Source organism: Pan paniscus, chromosome 7 (genome assembly GCF_029289425.2).
Source record: "Pan paniscus chromosome 7, NHGRI_mPanPan1-v2.0_pri, whole genome shotgun sequence".
Classification (NCBI taxonomy): domain Eukaryota; kingdom Metazoa; phylum Chordata; class Mammalia; order Primates; family Hominidae; genus Pan; species Pan paniscus.
The window spans coordinates 125,307,766-125,327,395 of NC_073256.2; the positions used below are offsets into that span (position 1 = coordinate 125,307,766).

Here is a 19,630-nt window from a genome sequence, read left to right on the forward strand (position 1 = left end):
TTAGTAGAGACGGGGTTTCACCATGTTAGCCAGGATGGTCTCGATCTCCGGACCTTGTGATCTGCCTGCCTCGGCCTCCCAAAGTGCTGGGATTACAGGCATGAGCCACCATGCTCAGCTTCTTTTTCCTTATTTCTATTGTATGCCCCAATTTTTATTCTTTTGCTACCTAACACATGCATTGTTTCAACAGGTTCTCCATATTTTAGTAAATGTTAGGCTGTATACATCCCAATGTTCATATTTTAGCTCAGTTTATCTTTTCCCTTCACCCTCCTTTTCATTTATTCAATTGTCCCATACTCCAGGTCTATATTCTGAAGTCTCATCTCTTCAGCCACCATTAGCCTGCCCTGTTCATCCTGCAACCCTCATTCCTTTCAACATTTGAGGCTTCCTCTGTTCTAAGCCCTATGCTAATCAGGAGGCTCAGTGCCTCTTCCTGCCATTTTTAAAATTTAATGTTTCAATTTTACCACCTAGATTACACTGTAGATGAGGTGAAACGAGTTCACCTTTGTATATGTTGACACATCTGTTTGCAGAAGTGCAAATTAATATTTGCTCCCTCTGCCTAACAAAAGTTATAGCAACATTCTAGGTAAAGAGAATTAAAAGTCTTTGAGTAGAGACAATAAAAATGAAGATGTGTGGAGCACTGAGATGTAAGACTGGGTGGGTCATTATTTAAAGAACTCACACTTTGTGATCCTTCACTCTGTGCTAGGCAAAGTATGAATGATGTCCTTTAATCCTCATAACAGCCCTGTGAAGCAAGCATCTGTTATCCCCGTAACATAGATGCTGACACTGAAGTTTAGAGAGATTAAGTAAACTTGTCTGGTTCATACATTTTTAGGTGGTTGGGCAAAGCTTCGACTCCTAATCTGTCTGAATGTGAGGAAAAGATTCAAAGATAGGACTGCAAGCCTGAGTAACTAGAAGACTAGTGATGCCTTTGGAAAGGGGGGCTGTCCCAGGAGAAATGAGGTTTTGCAAAGACAGTTACAGTTTAGCTATGCTTAGTTGCACATGCTGGCAGGACACCTAGGGAGAGGTGCCCACGAATGGACAAACCTGTGGGACTGGGGCACAGAAGGAAGGTGCATGTCTGAATGATAGTTGAAGCCACAAGGTAGGCCAAAATTAAAGGAGAGTGAAGAGGCAAAAACAGGCCAGTTATAAGAAAGATGAAAAATGTGAAAAATATTGTATAATTAACAACAGGATTACAACAAAATGTAACAGAATAGTAACAACTCACCTGTTTGTATGCATGTCCCTTTACTACTCTCAACAATCTTATTGAGATTACATGTCATACATGACTAAGCTTTGGGAAATAAAATAACTTGTCATTCAACCCGTAAGTAGTCAAGACCGGCCATATACCAAATTTAAAACCCCATTTAAATTTCCCGATTCTGTTTTTTCCAACATACAAAGACATCCACCATCACTGAAGGTGAAAAATAAAAGCTAGATGATTATTTGTCAAAGATGTCCAAGTGTGTGCTGTAGGTAAGGTTGGAGAGAAGGCAGCAGGAAGAGTTGTAAGCAGAACAGGTCAAGGGATTAGAATTCAGAGGAATGAATACAAAATACATTGCTTCTCACTTCGTGCCACAAACTGCAAACTGATTAGCTACATGGTTTTCTCCTGAACACAGCATTTAACTCAGAATCCTTTTCAACCCAGTGTTCCAGGACACTGCTTTTGCTAGTCAGCGGCATGTTAGATAAAACCATATTAGATTATACAGTTGAAATTGAACTTTGTAGGAACATTTTCATCCTTGACCTGAATATTTGATTTGTGTACTTTAAATTTTCAGAGTACTCCAAGCTGGCTAGTACAGGAAACTCATTATAAGGTTAACATGGCAAGCTAGAAAATAGGAAATACTACATCCAAGGATCTTGGTAAATGGCAGATGAAAGTAGTAGTTAGAAACAAATATAGTTCACTTAGGGTGAAAGCAAATTGTGCCTAGATTTCAAAAAAAGAAAAAGAAAAAACTGTACAAATACAAACTAGGGAATGGCCTGGCTTAGAAAGTTGGCAAAAAGAGATACAGAGGCCACAGTGGACCGCAAGCCAAGGCAAAATCCTCCACTCTTTAGAAAAGCAAACAACAGGAAAACACGTAAACATCAGAACCCGTAAGTATTCTCTGCTAATTCTCTCATCAGACTCAGACTCTGTTTAATGCTCTGCCCTAAATCAGGGATGTACAGTTGATCCTCTTCCTAACACCTTACCAACACCATTTCAGTCACTTCCATCTTCAGTCAGCTTTCTACTGAAACACCGTCACACTCAAATGTCTCATAGCTCTCCACAGTGTACAAGGTAAAATTCAAACTCCTTGTCTTCTCCATGGACACACTTCAGTCAGGCTGCAACTTATATTTTTTTCTGTGAGCTTCTGTGACTGCCATTCACAAATTCTGCGTTTCGGCCAGGTTCATTTGCTCACCTCCCTTGGGTGCATGAGGCACATTCTGGTGTATCTTTCCTCACAGTGTTCTGTCTAAAATGATCTCCCTTTTTAAACATGGTTTCTACCCACTCCTCCTAATATAAGTTATCCTCTTCAGGAACTATTCCTATTCCCTGGCAATGGCAGCTAAAAACAATACCTTTTGTTCTACAGTATCAGAGCCTGTAACAATGTCATCCTTACCTGACACTCAATAATTTAAAAATTAAGCTTTGCCTTTTATCTTTAATGTGCATTTTCTTATTCCATAACCTGGCTATAAACTCTCTTGTTTGTATCACACTCTCCTCCCAATCTTCCCATTTCTTTAGAACATAGGAAGTAATGGATGCTTAATTGATTCAATGGACCTAAAGACACGGCAATAGAAAAATCACAGATTGCTTAAATCCCAGCTCCAACACTGGATTATCTTGGGGAAGTAGGTTGAAAGAGAAATTGGAAGGCATCCTGTAACATATTTTTTAAAAGTCAATGCAATTCGCTAAACATTTACTCAAAATCTCCTTGGTTCTCTCATAACAAATAGCTTTGACACAGATTAAGATAATCAAAGGCCAGCCTTGGAGAGGAAACAACAAAAAATTGCAAAAGGTTATCTAAAAATATGAGTGCAGGCCTTGAGATAATCACCAGAAATAACTCTGCACCTAAATATGCAACTCCTGACCTTATTTAAGAATATCTTAAGGCCGAGGCAGGCAGATCACAAGGTCAGGAGATCAAGACCATCCTGGCTAACACAGTGAAACCCTATCTCTACTGAAAATACAAAAAAATTAGCTAGGCGTGGTGGCGGGTGCCTGTGGTCCCAGCTACTCAGGAGGCTGAGGCAGGAGAATGGCATGAACCTGGGAGGCAGAGCTTGCAGTGAGCCAATATCACACCACTGTGCTCCAGCCTGGGCAACAGAGCAAGACTCCATCTCAAAAAAAAAAAAGAATATCTATTTAGAAAATACATGTTTATTGACAAGTTTGAAGAGTAACTGCCCCCTGCAATATAATAGGTCTGCACCTTTTTTTTTTTTGGTTCAAATTTTATTACATATTAGAAACACCTGGGGAGGTTTTTTCCCCCTAATAGTTTTTGGGGAACAGGTGGTTTTTGGTTACATGGAATAAGTTATTTAGTGGTGATTTCTGAGATTTTGGTGCACCTGTCACCCAAGAAGTATACAAGTACTCAATGTGTAGTCTTTTATCCCTCACCCCCTTCCCCCCAAGTCCCCAAAGTTCATTATTTCATTTGTATGCCTTTGTGTCCCCATAGCTTAGCTCCTACTTATAAGTGAGAACACACAATATCTGGTTTTTTGTTTCTGAGTTACTTCACTTGGAATAATGGTCTCTAACTCCACCCAGGTTGCTGCAAATGCCATTATTTCATTCCTTTTTTGTGGCTGAGTGGTATTCCATGGTGTATATCCACATTTTCTTTATCCACTCTTTGATGGGTATCTAGGTTGGTTCCACATTTTTACAATTTCAAATTGTACTGCTATAAACGTAGATCTACACATTTCCTGCATTCACTAGATACCATGAAGTTCCAAAGGCATTCAATATTCACTAAAATAGCCTACTGGGTGATTACAGCAAAAAACAACTGATAAGTCAAAACATTTTGATTCCATGGAACTGGAGGCCATTATCCTAAGTGAAATATCTCAGAAACAGAAAACTCTTATGTTCTCACTTGTAAGTGGGAGAGAAATAAGAGGTAGACATGGACTTAGAGTATGGAATAATAGAAACTGGAGACTCAGAATTTGGGAAGTTGAGAGGAGGCTAAGGAATAGGAAATTACTTAATGAATACAATGTACATTATTTGGGCGATGGTTACACGAAAAGCCTAACCTTCACCATTATGCAATACACCAACCAACCTGCACTTGTACCCTTTAAATTTATATGATTTTTTTAAAGTCCTGAATCAGTATTACTCATGCCACTATTGAGTCAAGTTCATAGTCACACCTGCAGCCTTCATCCAAGGATAAACGCCAAGCTGCTTTCTACCTTTTGGAAGCATGTATGTGACGTGGGTGGTGTGACGACATCGTCCACCATGTGATTCCCCACTTGAGAAGTCTAATACTGAGAAATGTGTTTAGTTTTTGCCTCCCTACTGAGCTTTTTTCTGTGAGAATTTCCTCAATTCCGTAAGTCCTACTACCTCCCTGAACACACATGCACACTTTAATGTGTCTGAAATTGGAATAAGTATTTGTATATATGTGCATGTGTGTACATGTACCATACATGTGTAAATGTTTATTGTGTATAAACATAGATACATACATATGTGATTTTCCCCTCTAAAAGCTGCTATTAAATTGATATTTTAAAATCAAGCACTTATTTTAAATCAACCTAGAACCATGTCTACTTCTTCCCTTTGCCTGGTAGCAAACCTAAAGTCAAATTTTTGGCTCAATTACTTCAACCAACATAGATCCAAATAGCCTATTTTTTCTTTTATTCGGGCCTGAGCTCTTATTCTAATTTAAATTATTCCTAGTTTTAATAGTTTACATTTTGGGGTGTTTTTTTTTTTTTACTGTGTTATCTTCTGTCTTTGTACATTAAGTTCTTACTAAATCCTTTGAGTAATGGGCAGGATATATGGACACAGCATCAGTTATTAAATGTCTCTTGACAAGCTCAACTATTTTGCTCCTAGTTTCCAAAGTCCTCAAACACAAGATGATAGTATTAACACAAAGTAACATTAGGTCTGAGTATCATATCAACAGGTCAGTTGTAAAGCAAAAACTACTGCCTTTACATTTTTAGGTTAATTAATGGTAAAAGAAAAAAATTGACACCTCTGTTACACAAAGTAATTTTATCATCTTAACTACTTCTCTATGATGACATGAATCATGCTGAGATTTTAGTAAAATTCTGTTTTTCTTTTCACTAAAATGTTTGTCTTCTGATAGTGAAGGATATCTACACATACAGCTCTAGGTTAATCTAGTAGCTAGAGAAGTATTACAGGAAATCTAAATGAACAAACTGACTGCTCTTTTTATCAACACCATTTAAAGATCCCAGAGAAGTATGTGATGAGGCAATAGGGAGAATAAGTTTTTTGTTTTTTTGGTTTTTTGGTTTTTTTTTTTTTTTTTGAGAAGGAGTCTTGCTCTGTCCCCCAGGCTGAGTGCAGTGGCACGATTTCAGCTCCACCTCCTGGGTTCAAGAGATTCTTCTGCCTCAGCCTCCCAAGTAGCTGGGATTATAGGCATGTACCAGCACACCCAGATAATTTTTGTATTTTTAGTACAGAGTTTCACCACATGTTGGCCAGGCTGGTCTCAAATTTTGACCTCAGGATCTTCCCGCCTTGTGCTCCCGTAATGCTGGGATTATAGGTGTGAGCCACCAGGCCCAACTGAGAATAAGTTGTTCTAAGAAATGATTAGGACATTTATACTTAAGACATTCCTATCTTATAAAAGGGAAAAACGAGTCTCCTGCACGGAGGGGGAAAAATATCTACCACTGACACCATGTGTGTCCTATTAAAGTTGTTTTTATTTTGGAGTGTTATAAAAAATGTTTTATATATTTTATATTACCATAAGAGTAGCGTACTGCATAGAACTTTGGGTCTTCAGTGGCATATGTAGTTGAGAAATTCTTTTTACAAGTACCCATAAAAGAGACTAGTACGTGCTGCCCCAGACTACATTGAAATGGGGCTGGCAGAGATTCCAGATGGGAAGCTGTAGAGAACAGCACAAAGGTGTGTCTTCCTCCACTAGAGTTCACTCACTCCCGGCCCCCAAGGCAAGCAAGGCTGGCACTCGGATTGTCTCAAAATGAAACCGAGAAAAGAAGTTGTCTCATGTCCACCCCCTCATCCTCCATGTTCTGAGTGTTTTGCACCCCTTTATATTTATGTCTATGTCCATGTCTATGCCCAAGACTGAATCTAATTTGGAGACCCCTTTTCTGCCCCCCTCATTTCCTCAGACCCTTACCCTCCAATATGTGAAAATTAGTCAATCTGGAAGAAATCGTTCCTTGAAAAGAAAAACTACCACCACCATCACCAGGTGCCAGTGGTTATCCTCTGCCTACTTTCAGGAAACAAGTAAAAATATTTTAAAAAGTGAGGGTGGGCTGGGGAGAGGAAGGGGATTCCTCTTAAGATTCTGTTCAGACCCCTGACGCAGGAATTTCAGACACTTTAGCTCCTTAAAGGAATGTTTGGAGGCAAGTGGATCTTTGTTTAACACCAACTTAATAATTATACACTAACATTTTCAAAGTGGCTACTTATGGGTTACCCTGCCAGTTTATAATCACTTAAAACACACACACACATATTATGATTAGCTTCCATGCAGCCAGAGTACCTGGAAAATAGTATAACTTGCTTAATTTAAAATGACTAACACAAATCATTGATTTCTCAGACAGACATTATAACACTTTTAGCATAGCAAACAGAAAGACAATAAGAATTTCCTTTTAGATGCTCTCTTCTTCACATAAAAATTTTAATATCGACATTCTTGACAAACTCTAAAAGAAAAGAGGTTCTCTTATCTCCTCTCTTCCAAACTACTCTTTAGGGTGACATGTATAAAGCAGACCATATAAATTGTGACTCAAATGTAAACAAAATGTAGAGAAATAAAGAACATATGTCCATCGCATATTTTCTTGACCCTGTCCCATTGAAAAATATGCTTATTTCCTGCTCTGGGGTTAATCTATCACAATCTACAACCATCTTTAGTTATATTACCTAATACGTAGTCCACATGTTGCTGTCAGTTTATACACACACGAAAAAACATAGGTTTGGAGAAGTCTTACTACTACTACCTTTTTAAAAGTAGATTTTTGCAGAGATCAAGGTTCTAAGTAGGTAATACTTTGTTTTGTTTCCTACCAAGAACCACTTTTGAAGAAAGAAAGAATACCCTAAAATTAAAATAGTATACAGTAGCAGATTTCATACTTAAATTTAGAACAGTACTAAGAAAATGTGACTGGAGTTTAAAGAACTGCTGTGTGGTTACTAAAAACTGCACTATCATGAGTTGAGGCAGCTGTGAGCAAAAGAGGCAGAAAGCTATCCCAGCATATGACAAAGCATCACCTTAATTACTTTAAGAGTCCGATAGTTGAAATGTGTCAGAAGGAAAAAAACATGCCGGGCACAGAGCCTTCTGATGTGGAGATGGGGATCAGGTTGCCCAGGGCTTCTGTGTAGGCCAAGGAGCAATGGTCAAAGATGAATGTTGGATGTGGCTCCACACAAGTCAGTCTCCTCTAGAGGGCTGGCTTTGAAAGATTAGGGATGGCAACTACAATCTTGAAGCCACATTTCCCCCCACTACCAACCAAGGACCAATGACTCTAAAGGAGAGTAGGGCCTTCACAGGGAAAGCTGAATCAAAACAAGGCCAGTGGCTCAACACTTTGGCCCTTATGCAATGACCATTGGGATATGTTTCACCAGTGATTCCAAATTGGAAGGGATGGCGATGGCAGGGTTGTTTAAAAGCATTTGTAGAGCAAAAGTAAAATGATATTTCTGCATAGAGGGAGAAATGGTTAAAAGTTGGGAAGTTTAATGTTGGACAGCCATGGCTTTATCTTTGGTCTTTATCATAAAGACCAAGGAAAAAGCACAGGAAAACAGGTTTCCTAAGCAGCAGGATGATGGTCCTACTCTCGGTTCTACCACTAGTAACTTGTTAGGTATCACTTTGGACCAGTCAGAGCCTCCATGGAGCTCAGTTCTTTCCTCTTCCCTAAAATACGGCAGGAGAATCAAGGATGCTCCAAAAAAAATTTCCCTTAAAGCTTCAAAGTATATCCCTCATTTAGATCTCTGATCAAATGTAACTTCCTCAATTTTCCTGATCACTCTACATAACATAGTATACCCTGACCCATTCACTAGCTCCCTGTCCTACTTGTCTCCACAGCCCTTGTCTTCACATGAGATTATGTACCATCACCCACTTCTTTATTGTAGCTATTCCTGCTAGAAAAAGCTCTCTAAGGACTCTTTGAGCAATCCCATGCCTAGACTTATGATTGGCACATAGCAGTGCTCAACAAGTATCTGATGAAATAAATTAACAAAATGAGTTATGATGGGGCTTGACAAAGAAAGCAGGGAGTCCCACACAGATAGGACAGAATATTTCAGATTGAGATCATGATGTTGGTCAATCCTCCTGTGAAAGAATAGAAGACCACAGCCACCTACAGATGACATTTTGTCTTGTACATGAACATCCTCCAACATAATACCTTAGCAATCACAAATTTGTTCTTCCATGTGTCATTTAAATATATGACAAAAAGCATGTTTATACTTTTGTATTAAGATATTCCCTAATGTACAACATGGCCCAGACTTGAAATTCTTTCCACTTAAAGCTTCAGGTTATATATTCATAAATTGGTCCCAACATGATTTTCTTAATTAGTATACTCAGGGAGAGGGCAAAGGGAGTGGAGACAGTTATATCTGCAATGGGTACAGCTTTTATTTTCAAGTCATTCACTCTTTTTTTCACTTGTTTCCTATACTCAGTGTTCAATATTTTTTCCTTTCATTGTCCATCTTTTATTTATTTATTTATTTATTTATTTATTTATTTTGAGACGGAGTCTTGCTCTGTCACCAGGCTGGAGTGCAGTGGCACGATCTTGGCTCAATGCAACTTCCACCTCCTGGGTTCAAGCCACTCTCCTGCCTCAGCCTCCTGAGTACCTGGGACTACAGGCACCCACCACCATGCCCAGCTAATTTTTGTATTTTTAGTAGAGGCGGGGTTTCACCATGTTGGCCAGGATAGTCTCGATCTCTTGACCTCTTGATCTGCCTGTCTTGGCCTCCCAAAATGCTGGGATTACAGGCGTGAGCCATTGCGCCTGGCCTCTCTTTTTTCCACGGTCTTTTATGCACCCTTTTCTCTTCTGTCATTCGCCATAAATCAGTCTGCTATATTGGTAGCTAAGTCACAGGTCATGTACAGATTTAAAAAGAATCTTGGTTAGTCTTTGAAGGACCAAGCAGAGTCCTCCCTGAAGTAGGAAGCTGAAAGCTGCTGGATGTGGAAGGCTTGGCAAATGCAGGGGGCAGCTACTGGGAAAGTGTTCAGATCCTTCATTGTGAAACTACGCTCCTGGCCTTCCAAGTCTCTTCCTCACCTTCATATGACAGCCACAGAACTTGCCTGCAACTTTTGGCAATTAATCCTAGAATCATCAGATTTTAGAACAGAACAGGACCTCAGAGATCACCTATCCCCCCCTAAATCCTCAATTTTACACATGAGGAAATGGAGGCCAAGAGAGGTTAAGTGACTTGTCAGGGCTCACTGAATTAACAAGTTGACACGATGTAGGGACCCAGATAACTCCAGACCAGGACCCTGAAGAATGATTGTTGGAAAAGCCCAAGAAACCTTACAGGTTATGCTATCAAAAATGAAAAAACAAGACAACTGATCTAAAGGAAAAGTTTGGGAATGAAGACTGAGTATTTCAAGTGTAAATTGATCTACTAAAGATATTTCCAGATATTATTTGATTTTTTTTTTTAAAAAGAAAGCAAATAAGCATATAACAGTTAAGGAAAAACTAGGCTAAGCATTACACTGTTTTTTAAAAAAAAAACTCTTAAAGCCATTTATGTTTTCATATTTAATAGTTTTCAATGTAATATCTTATATGCATAGTGATGACTATAGCATTACACTGACCTCTAACTTATGCCTTTCAGTAATCAGAAGCAGCTGATTTTAATGTGCTGCTGCTTTAGTGTGAAGGAGCTTAAGGCTGCGTTTGTGTGCAATCAGGTTAAGATTGGCTTCAACAGGAGAAAAATCCATACATATGTTGCAAAGATCTTAAAAATGCCTGTATTCCCAACCTGATTACGACTTACATTTTTGCATGGTTTGTCAAAGCAGATCACTGAAATCAAATCAAGATGTAAAAAGGGATAAAGTGGCTTTCTTCTCCATTCTTCCACTAGTCGCCATGACCTATTGAAGAAAGGAACTTTTCTCTCTCTCACCTGAGGCAAGGTAGGATACTCCCCTGGAAGTTACGCCAATTTTTATCAATCGGTGCTCAAGTTACAAAGCTAATTTTGTAGTTTTCATTTCCTACATTTTTAAATATAAGTAACCTTATTACAGAATAATTTGCCATTTCTCTCAACAATTATATTTAGTTTCCTTTCAATAAAATAGTAAAAAATGATATAACTTTGAAAACCTATTTAAAGGTTATATAAAATTGATTTTATTAAACTGAAAATGTAGACACAAGAATTAGAGCTATAGCTAGTCTTTCCTAATAAGTAAAACTTGGTAAAACTTCAGTAAGAATTAAATCAGTCTGTTACTGGCTTGTCAAAAAGAGAATATTAGCAGATGATACATAAGCATTTGTTTTGGCGTAACTTAAATTGCTGACAGTATCAAGTTGTATTCAACTAAGACAGTATGTTGTTGTTGATAACATAAAAATACAAATGCAATAAATATTATGGTTAACAATCTAGCTGTAATCTAGAAAATTCTCAAGCCAGACTGTGGCTAGGTCAAAATAAAGAGTTTTGGAGGGGAGGGAAATGTGTTGCCTCTTGTTACACATGAGCATGTTTGTTATAGGAGCATTTTCAGTTTAATTTTTGCTATTAATGTAAACCACAATTGGGGGACCACATTGCTGGAAGAGGAATGGGGGAGGGGCTAGTTATGTAAACAATATACAACAAAGAAAGTCTTTATTTCCAATACCTGAATACATCAAGTTTGTTTTTAGGGAGAAGGTTGCAGGTTAAATGCTCTCAGCTATCCAAGAAGTGGCTTATTAGTTTTGTAAGAAAACATTTTCTTATATTTTGACTGAAAAATACCTAGTTTAAGTGAACAAAATCATCCTTGTTAGTGAAAAGCAGACCTAAAAAAACTTTGTTTCAAAGATTCAGTAAGGAAAAGCAAAACTAATTCAAGAGGAAAAGCTGCTTTCCTAATAGTAGCTTCTGAATCTGGATCTACTAGTTCTCAAAGGCCGACTGGAGTCTTCGAGTCTTAAAAGTATTGTCTTTCTCCATGGATCATAGACATTCTCTATGAGGCAGCATAACATGGATATAAACCTGTTTTAAGCAGTTATATATTCTCTTTCTGGGCTATGGTCATAAAGCTGAAAAGCTATGCACCCACAGAAACAATGAAGGCAAACAAAAGTTATGATTCTTTTACAGAGCAGTTTTCCAAACACAACTTTCTTTTTTGCTCTTCTATTTTGAGCGAATGACATCGTAGCATCCGCTAGTGATAAAATAAATGTAACCCAGTGATTACTGCTTTAGGGACAGCACAGTGACAGGGCTCAGACCCACATTTCAACTTACTGATTCTGCATCGGCCAGCCACCTCAGCTATGTGCTCTTCCAATTTCTAAATGGGCCTAATCCTGTTATTACAGAATAATTACTGCAAATCAGCACAATTACTACAAAGATTTGAATAAACACACACATACCAGTAGCTGTTTTCTACAAATTATTATCAAAACAAAGAGAAACGGCTAATTGTGGTAACATTAAGACAATGTTTATTCCTCCCAGTGTTTGGGCAAGTTTATTTTAAGTTGTCATCTTCAACTAGTAACGATGCAGATGATTTTACAGACTCCATAAACCTTTCTAATCTAAACTCTTCTCAACTGAAAGTTGGCCGCTTCCCTCAGAGCAACATCTGCGAAGGCCTGATTTCGTAAGAACCCGCTTTTATGGTACATTTGCCAAAAAAGCCACCAAAACACATTTAGAAATCTCATTTTAGAAAGCTCATTACTAAGGTACTCTCCTAAGTTATGTTTAAGGTATTATGAAAGTAATAAAATATGCACTTCATATTTTTCACAACTGAAGCATTTGTTTTTAAATAAGTACAACAAAACTTTATCCCCTCACCAATATTATTGGGTTTCCTTCAAAGATAAATACTTATTTTTGGAAGGGAAGGTGGTTAGGAAGCGGGAGAATTCAGGAAGCACACAGCACACAGTAGTGATTATATCCACACCTACCTCCTGGACAATGCCTCATTGTCATCTTGCATCTCCTGGATTCAGCAATGGTTGGACACGGTATTGTGTCTTTCACTGGCTTTTTAACAATTTGCCGTGTTCTGGTTTCCAGACCCCATTTAAATCCACATGTGCGATTATTTCTGCTACAAGTTCCCCATTCGCTCCAATGACCAACTTCACATCCTTCTAGTAAAGATTTTTAGAAAAAGAAAAAAAAACACAAGCACATAAGTTAGTATCCATTTGCTTCACTGTCATCAAATTTACAGAGCAGTGTTCCTTCACTAACCCCACCTTCAGACACCAAAAATTAAGTGGTACAGCCTTGAAGACCTATACTCACCTTTTGGGAACTTTAATTTTTTGAACCATAAGATACTTCTATCAAAAAAAAGCTGTTACTTTCCATTTGTCTTAGTTCAGTTTTTGAAGGATGCTATTGGTCAGTTCTGTTTTTTCCTTCAACTTTTAAGTTCAGGAATACATGTGCAGGATGTGCAGGTTTGTTCCATAGGTAAACATGTGCCATGGTGGTTTGCTGCACAGATCAACCCATCACCCAGGTATTAAGCCCAGCATCCATTATCTATTCTTCCTGATGCTCTCCCTCCCTGCATTGCCCCCATTCTGACAGGACCTAGTGTGTGTTGTTTCCCGCCATGTGCCCCTGTGTTCCCATCATTCAGCTCCCACTTATAAGTGAGAATGTGCGGTGTTTGGTTTTCTGTTCCTGCACTAGTTTGCTGAGCATAATGGCTTCCAGTTCCATCCATGTCCCTGCAGAGGACTTGATCTCGTTCTTTTTTATGGCTGCATAGGATTTGATGGTATATATGTACCACATTTTCTTTATGCAGTCTATCAGAGATGAACATTTAGATTGATCCCGTGTCTTTGCTATTATGAATAGTTCTAATGACACTAAAATGTGTAATTTTTAAGAGAGTCAACAGCTAAAACCTAAAGTAGAAGACACTATTTCCTGTCATAACAGAAGACAAAATTTTACAGGCTAGTTCTAAATTTGCCTCCACCAAACCCACAAATGTGTTTTAGTTGGGAAGCACTTGGTGAAAAAGATGTGGAGCTTGCTTTGCATTTTCTGATTTTTTCTGTTCTTTCAACAGGTTTCTGGAGACCACAGTTCTTATTCTCCACATTGGCGTTGTACATTACTACAGTTTGAAAAGTAAACAAATGTGATCAGTCATTTGAAAATGTATGTTTTTACTACATACGTAAAAACTTTAGCATGTCCTATGTTAAGTCCACATAGTGGAAAATAGGCTACCCCCCAACTCCCAGGGGAGGGAGAGGAGGAAACAAAAGGATAAGGGTATACAAAGCTAAAACTCCTCATCAACTTCACCGTTAAAACTCCTCTTCATGCTAGTGGATGAGGGCTCAGGTCCAGAGTCTGCATACAATTAATATTTCCATCTTCTAGACATCAGTGGGTATCACAGCTGCTTCTTAGACTTTTCAAAGACATTTAAGATTTTTTATTCAGGGAATGCATAAGACTCTATTTATAATATGCTTATAGTTAAGGATTTCAGCGTTTCCACTAAACATGTGTAATGTGTGTGTCCTGCCTCTCAAAAGCAAATTCAACATTCTGAATATGTTCTTCTAGTGACTTTCTTATTTTAATAGTGGTGCCTATAAAATGTATTAACTCACACATAAGTAGAAACATAAATGCACATATTTCTTCAAAAACCACTTGTTTAAATGTCTTCTTCGCAAGCTCTCAAATACACAATTACAGACTACTTCAGCAATATTTTCATAGAAAAATGTCAACTTTTCTTCTAAGTCTCCATTTTAAGGGAAGTAAAGTCTAATACATAGCTGTGTTGTATATCATATCAGATATATAACATCAAATGAAATTCTGGGGAGGGGGCATGACAATACATCCATGATTAGATTAAGAGATTCATCATAATGTAGCCACTGACAGATCTTTACCTTTCAAACGGTGGTATAAGAATGCCAAGGTATTTTACCAACACTCAGAAGATATAAAATTTATAAAATGTGTTACTATTTTCACAAATAGTATATATATCAAATTATGCATTCCAGGTATATAAATTTAGTAATTGTTTTAATGCATTTGTAACATATAATCAACAAAATATGGCACAAAGAATTTCTTTTCAAGTTTTTTTTTTTTAAACAAACAGCTAAGCAAGCAGTTCTGTAATATCCACACATAGCAGGAGCAATAGAGTAGCTAGCTGATGTGGTAGTGCTTAAAACTTCTCTTCTGAACAAAATGTTTTTCTCTAACAGTTACTAATAATCTATTAAGAAATTGATGTATTACACACGGATGATTAAAAAAAAACCTTGTTAGCACTTAAGTAGATTAACCTAGCAAATGCACAACTAGCAAATTTTACAGCAAGATATGAGACTATCCAATTGTCATGATGCTTAAAGTCAGCAAAGAACTTAATTTTCAGTTCTACTGAACAAGAGAACCAATTTGTTTCTTAGTTTAAATATATCCAGCATGCATATTTTTAAGAAACAAGTGTTAAAATAAAAGTTGCAGATTGAGAGTTACATTAAAAACTACTCACCCACACATTCCATGGTTTCTTCTAATGGTGCAAAACCATCTGGACATTCATCAAAGCAACGGCCTCTATGCAAATAAAAGCCTACTTTGCACTTGGTACAAAAGTCTTTGCTAAAGCAAGAATCACAGTTTTCTATTCTGCATCCTAAAAACAATTTTAAAGAGAAAAAAGAAAATTTCAGTCAAAGAAATTTACTTGTTTTACAAATAAAATTTTTGTAAACTCACAAGTTAGCCCATTTGAAATTCTCATCATCAGAGAAATATTGTTTAACTCATTTGTTTCCTAGCGCCATCTCATTCTAAGTCATCCCTGTCTCTTTCAACAGCTTACTACATCAAGAATCCAAGAGAGAATGCCAGCCCCGGGTCCCAGGCACCATGAGAACTTTTGGACATGCTGGTAATCTCCAGATGGGATTAAAACAAAAAATTCAAAAGACAAAGAAAACAATCCCTCTACAAATTACTTGCTGCCAGTATTGAAATCTGTCCTGCCCTCAAAAGGCCTACAATGGGAACACTGTAATAAGTGTTTGTGTATAGTAAATGAGTTAAGAATTTTAATTTTTAAAATGTTTTAAAATGCATGGTCTATTTTACAGGGCACTGGTCAATGCTAGCACCTACATTCATCAGAGGGTGACCTGGGTGGGGCGTGGGGGTGGAAGTTTAGGTCATTTTGTTGAAAACCTACAATGTATCAAAGGCTTTACATATATTTCCACTGAATCTTCACAATAATCCTACAGCTGGGCAGTAGAAACTCCATTTTGCAAATAAGAAACCTGGGACTAACAGAGTAACAGCTGAATTGGTTCTGAAAGCCACCAAAACCATCTGCCTTTTAAATCCATTCTCTTTCTCTCTCTAACTCGCTCACTGCAGTCCACTAGGAGTTTGTGAAACAGATGTGCTTTCAGGTCTGTTACATCTGGGTGTGAATACCAAGCTCTGCCCTTACCAGCTCTGTAACTTTAGACAACTGTATGCCTCTCTGAGCCTCTATTGCCTCCTGTATTAAACAGGGGCATCACTGACCTTACAAAACTATTGTAAGGTTTTGTAATAATATATGTAAATTGATAGGCTCATAATAGGTAGTCTGCAGATAGAAGCCACAGTGAATTAGAAACATGTATTTTTCCACTAAACCACATACATTACAATAAGGTATAAAAAGAAGCAATAATTTATAAGCTTGTATTCTAGATCACATTCCCTGGTAGGCCAGAACATCTGGGCCAGAAATCCTTGGCATGCACAGGTGAAAATAAATACACTCTTAACTACTCTTCAAGGAAAGTAAAGGAGAGAAGTTTGCAGGACCGGTAAATTCCAAGGTCAAGTTTTCAACAGATTGTGGTACATTATTACTTGTAACAGTTTTAACCGACGCAATTGACAGCACGTAAAGTGCTATGAAAACTCTGTGACATCACATGTATTCATTTTACAAGGCTCCAGAACTATACTTCATGCTTTAAGGATTCAGAAAAGCTTTAAGACATATAGTTCCTATAAGCAAAGCGATAAAGGGGTAAAAAAAAAAATGTAGCCAAAATGTTAAATCACTGATTTAAAGGCTACATTTAAAGGCTAAAAATAAATTTCATTAAAATAGATCACATAAGAAATAACTGTGTCTAGACCTATTAAAAATGCCAACTCTTTGCCTTTCAATTTTGAGTCTAAACAGGCTTCTTTGTATTAAATGACCACTATGAAGCAGCTAATGCAACTTCTAAAATGTTACCAAATTTATAAACAGAACACCAAATATGTGTGGGTCAAAGTCCACATACAAATCTACACTACTGCTCCTTTGGTGGGGAGGGAAATGGTGAGCACAGAACAGTTTATCACCCCATAAAAGGTTCATTTGTAGTCTTACATGCTGTAACCTATATTTTAATAAAACCATGGTCCATAGCTGGTCAATAACCTCTTAATCATGGTCAAACTACATGACCATTATGTCCACAAATTGTTAGTTTTCTTGCTATATTTTTTTAAAAAACAAGCAGCCCTTCCTGCCGTAGTTATTTTCCAAGAAATAGTAATGAGCATTCCAAAGGATAAAACAGAACTAAAGGGTGAAGAGAAAAAAAAAAAAAAAAAGCTCTTCTACTTAAAAAGAAAAAGAGGACTTTACACTTCATAAATCAGCTATCATCTATGAGGTCTGACTTCTCTTTAAAATAAAGCCACACCAATAAGCTTTTTGGCCAAAAAGTTATAGCAATAAGCATTTGGAATTAATTTTACCAGGCCCTTTGCTGATCTTTATTGTTACTTGTAGCTCCCTTTCCTCATTTCATTCCATGCTCCCAATACCAGTTCATAGAATATGGAATTGCCGAAATACCTATCATGCTCTGTAAAGTCCCTGAGGACTTCTTCAGGTATAAATCATGTTGGATGAAAGCTTAATTATTTGTTCTCAAATTCAAGTAGAATATAAATATGATATGTTCAAATTGTAGAAAACTATAACCATTTAAAAGTACAAGGTGAAGTATAAGTAATGACCTGAAAAACCCATTGTTAATTTAAAAAAAAAAAAAAAAAAGACAAGTTGGCTGGGCATGGTAGCTCACATCTGTAATTCCAACACTTTGGGAGGCCAAGGCAATGCATCACTTGAGCTCAGGAGTTCAAGTTCAGCCTAGGCAACATGGTAAAACCCCATCTCTAAGAAATTAGCTGGGCATGGTGGTATGTGCCTGTTGGTCCCAGCTACCTGGGGGCTGAAGCAGGAGGATCACTTGAGCCCAGAAAGTCAAGGCTGCAGTGAGCTGTGTTTGCGCCACTGCACTCTAGCTTAGGCAATGAAGTGAGACTTGTCTCAAAAAAAAAAAAAAAAAGGCAGGTTGCAAGATATATATAGTATGACATAATAAAACTACGTATGTGTGCGTGTGTTCATGGGTATGAAGTAGCTTACGGAAGTTAATTTGGGGAGGGGAGAGTAGAATTTTGAAATATGTTATTTTTCTGAATCATATCCTTTATAATTACATTTATGTAATTAAAGTATCATAGAAAAGGTTATTACAATATGTATTTGTGACCTACTTAAGTTTACTCAAAAAAGTGCCACTTCATTAACATTGTAAAATTAAGCTCTTTTGATGTTAACAGGCAAGAATAAAGGCATCTATCCAATCTAAAACTTTTTCATATTTGAGTGCATGAATTATACACCTGATTTAATAATGTTGAACCTGCTATAACCTTCAACATACACCTTCATTTAGCCATCTCCGTATCCTTTGTTTTCACATGTTCAATAGTGTTGCTTTTCCTTCACTCAAATTGTAAGGGGAAAAAACTAAATAAAATATTGTCTGTGTAATAAAGCATTGTTTTAAAAGCTTTGATCAGTGCCAATTCCTAGCACCTGAAGCTATGCTGGCCATCCTGGCCTCATTTGCTCTTTGCCACTGCATAAAACCAGTGCAGGTGGCCCATGCATTCAGCAGCCTGCACTGACAGAGCTCATCTGCTCACAAACACCTACAAACCCAATATTTTTTGTTCATTCATTCATTCATTCATTCATTCGACAGAATTTCGCTCTTGTTGCCCAGGAGTGCAATGGCACAATCTTGGCTCACTGCGACCTCTGCCTCCCGGGTTCAAGTGATTCTCCTGCCTCAGCGTCCCAGTAGCTGGGATTACAGGCATCATGCACCACCATGCCCAGCTAATTTTGTATTTTTAGTAGAGACGGGGTTTCACCATGTTGGTCAGGCTGGTCTCAAAGTCCCGACCTCAGGTGATCCACCCGCCTCGGCCTCCCAAAGTGTGTGAGCCACCATGCCTGGCCAAACCCAATATTTTTGAAAGCAAGCAGCACCACAAGCCACCTAATCCAGGAGGTCTCCTACTTGATGTGCTTCACAGCCCTTGATGACCTTTCCTCAGCAGCTCCAGATCCAACTACAACCCCCTGCTCTGTTCAGCCATTTCTCCAGGAGGTAACTCTTCTGCTTTGCGGGGGGTGGGGGGAACTCCTGTGCAGTCTCATAGTCCTATATTTTCTCCCCCAGCTTGTAGCCATTTTCCAGAAACTATTTAAGCATTTTACCCTTCATTGGGATTCATATCAACTCTATTAACTCATTTTTATATGAAAGTAAAACATTCTCATTATAAGTAAAAACTCAAAGCAGTACAGAAGTTTTACAGGAAAAAATAGAAATCCTTTTTCTCACCTGAATGGCACATTAGGCCTACTCCCCAGAAATAGCCACTGTGTTAACAGTTTCTTCCATACACTTTAGAAAACCTCTATGTAAATCTTATAAATGAGTTAGTCACCATTAGAACACCAGTAGGATCATACAATAGATTGTTAAACCTTAGAAAACTGTATGCTACATAATAGGTATATTAAAATTTACTAAACATAGGACTTTTCTATAAAAA

General features: G+C 37.7%; 1 protein-coding gene across 5 annotated transcripts in view; it reads right to left on the reverse strand.

Moving 5' to 3' along the window:
* Window positions 1-19,630, reverse strand: part of RSPO2 (R-spondin 2) — a 183,618-nt gene that overhangs the window by 46,715 nt on the left and 117,273 nt on the right. For 3 of the 5 annotated variants that reach the window (XM_003821749.4, XM_008975223.4, XM_034966484.3), the window contains exons 4-5: window positions 15,198-15,341; window positions 12,601-12,789 (exon numbers count right to left, since the gene is read on the reverse strand). In XM_003821749.4, the coding sequence (XP_003821797.1) occupies window positions 12,601-12,789; window positions 15,198-15,341 (333 nt within the window). The remainder of the gene's footprint in view (window positions 1-12,600; window positions 12,790-15,197; window positions 15,342-19,630) is intronic. The other 2 variants (XM_008975224.4, XM_055116852.2) reach the window with 1 other exon arrangement.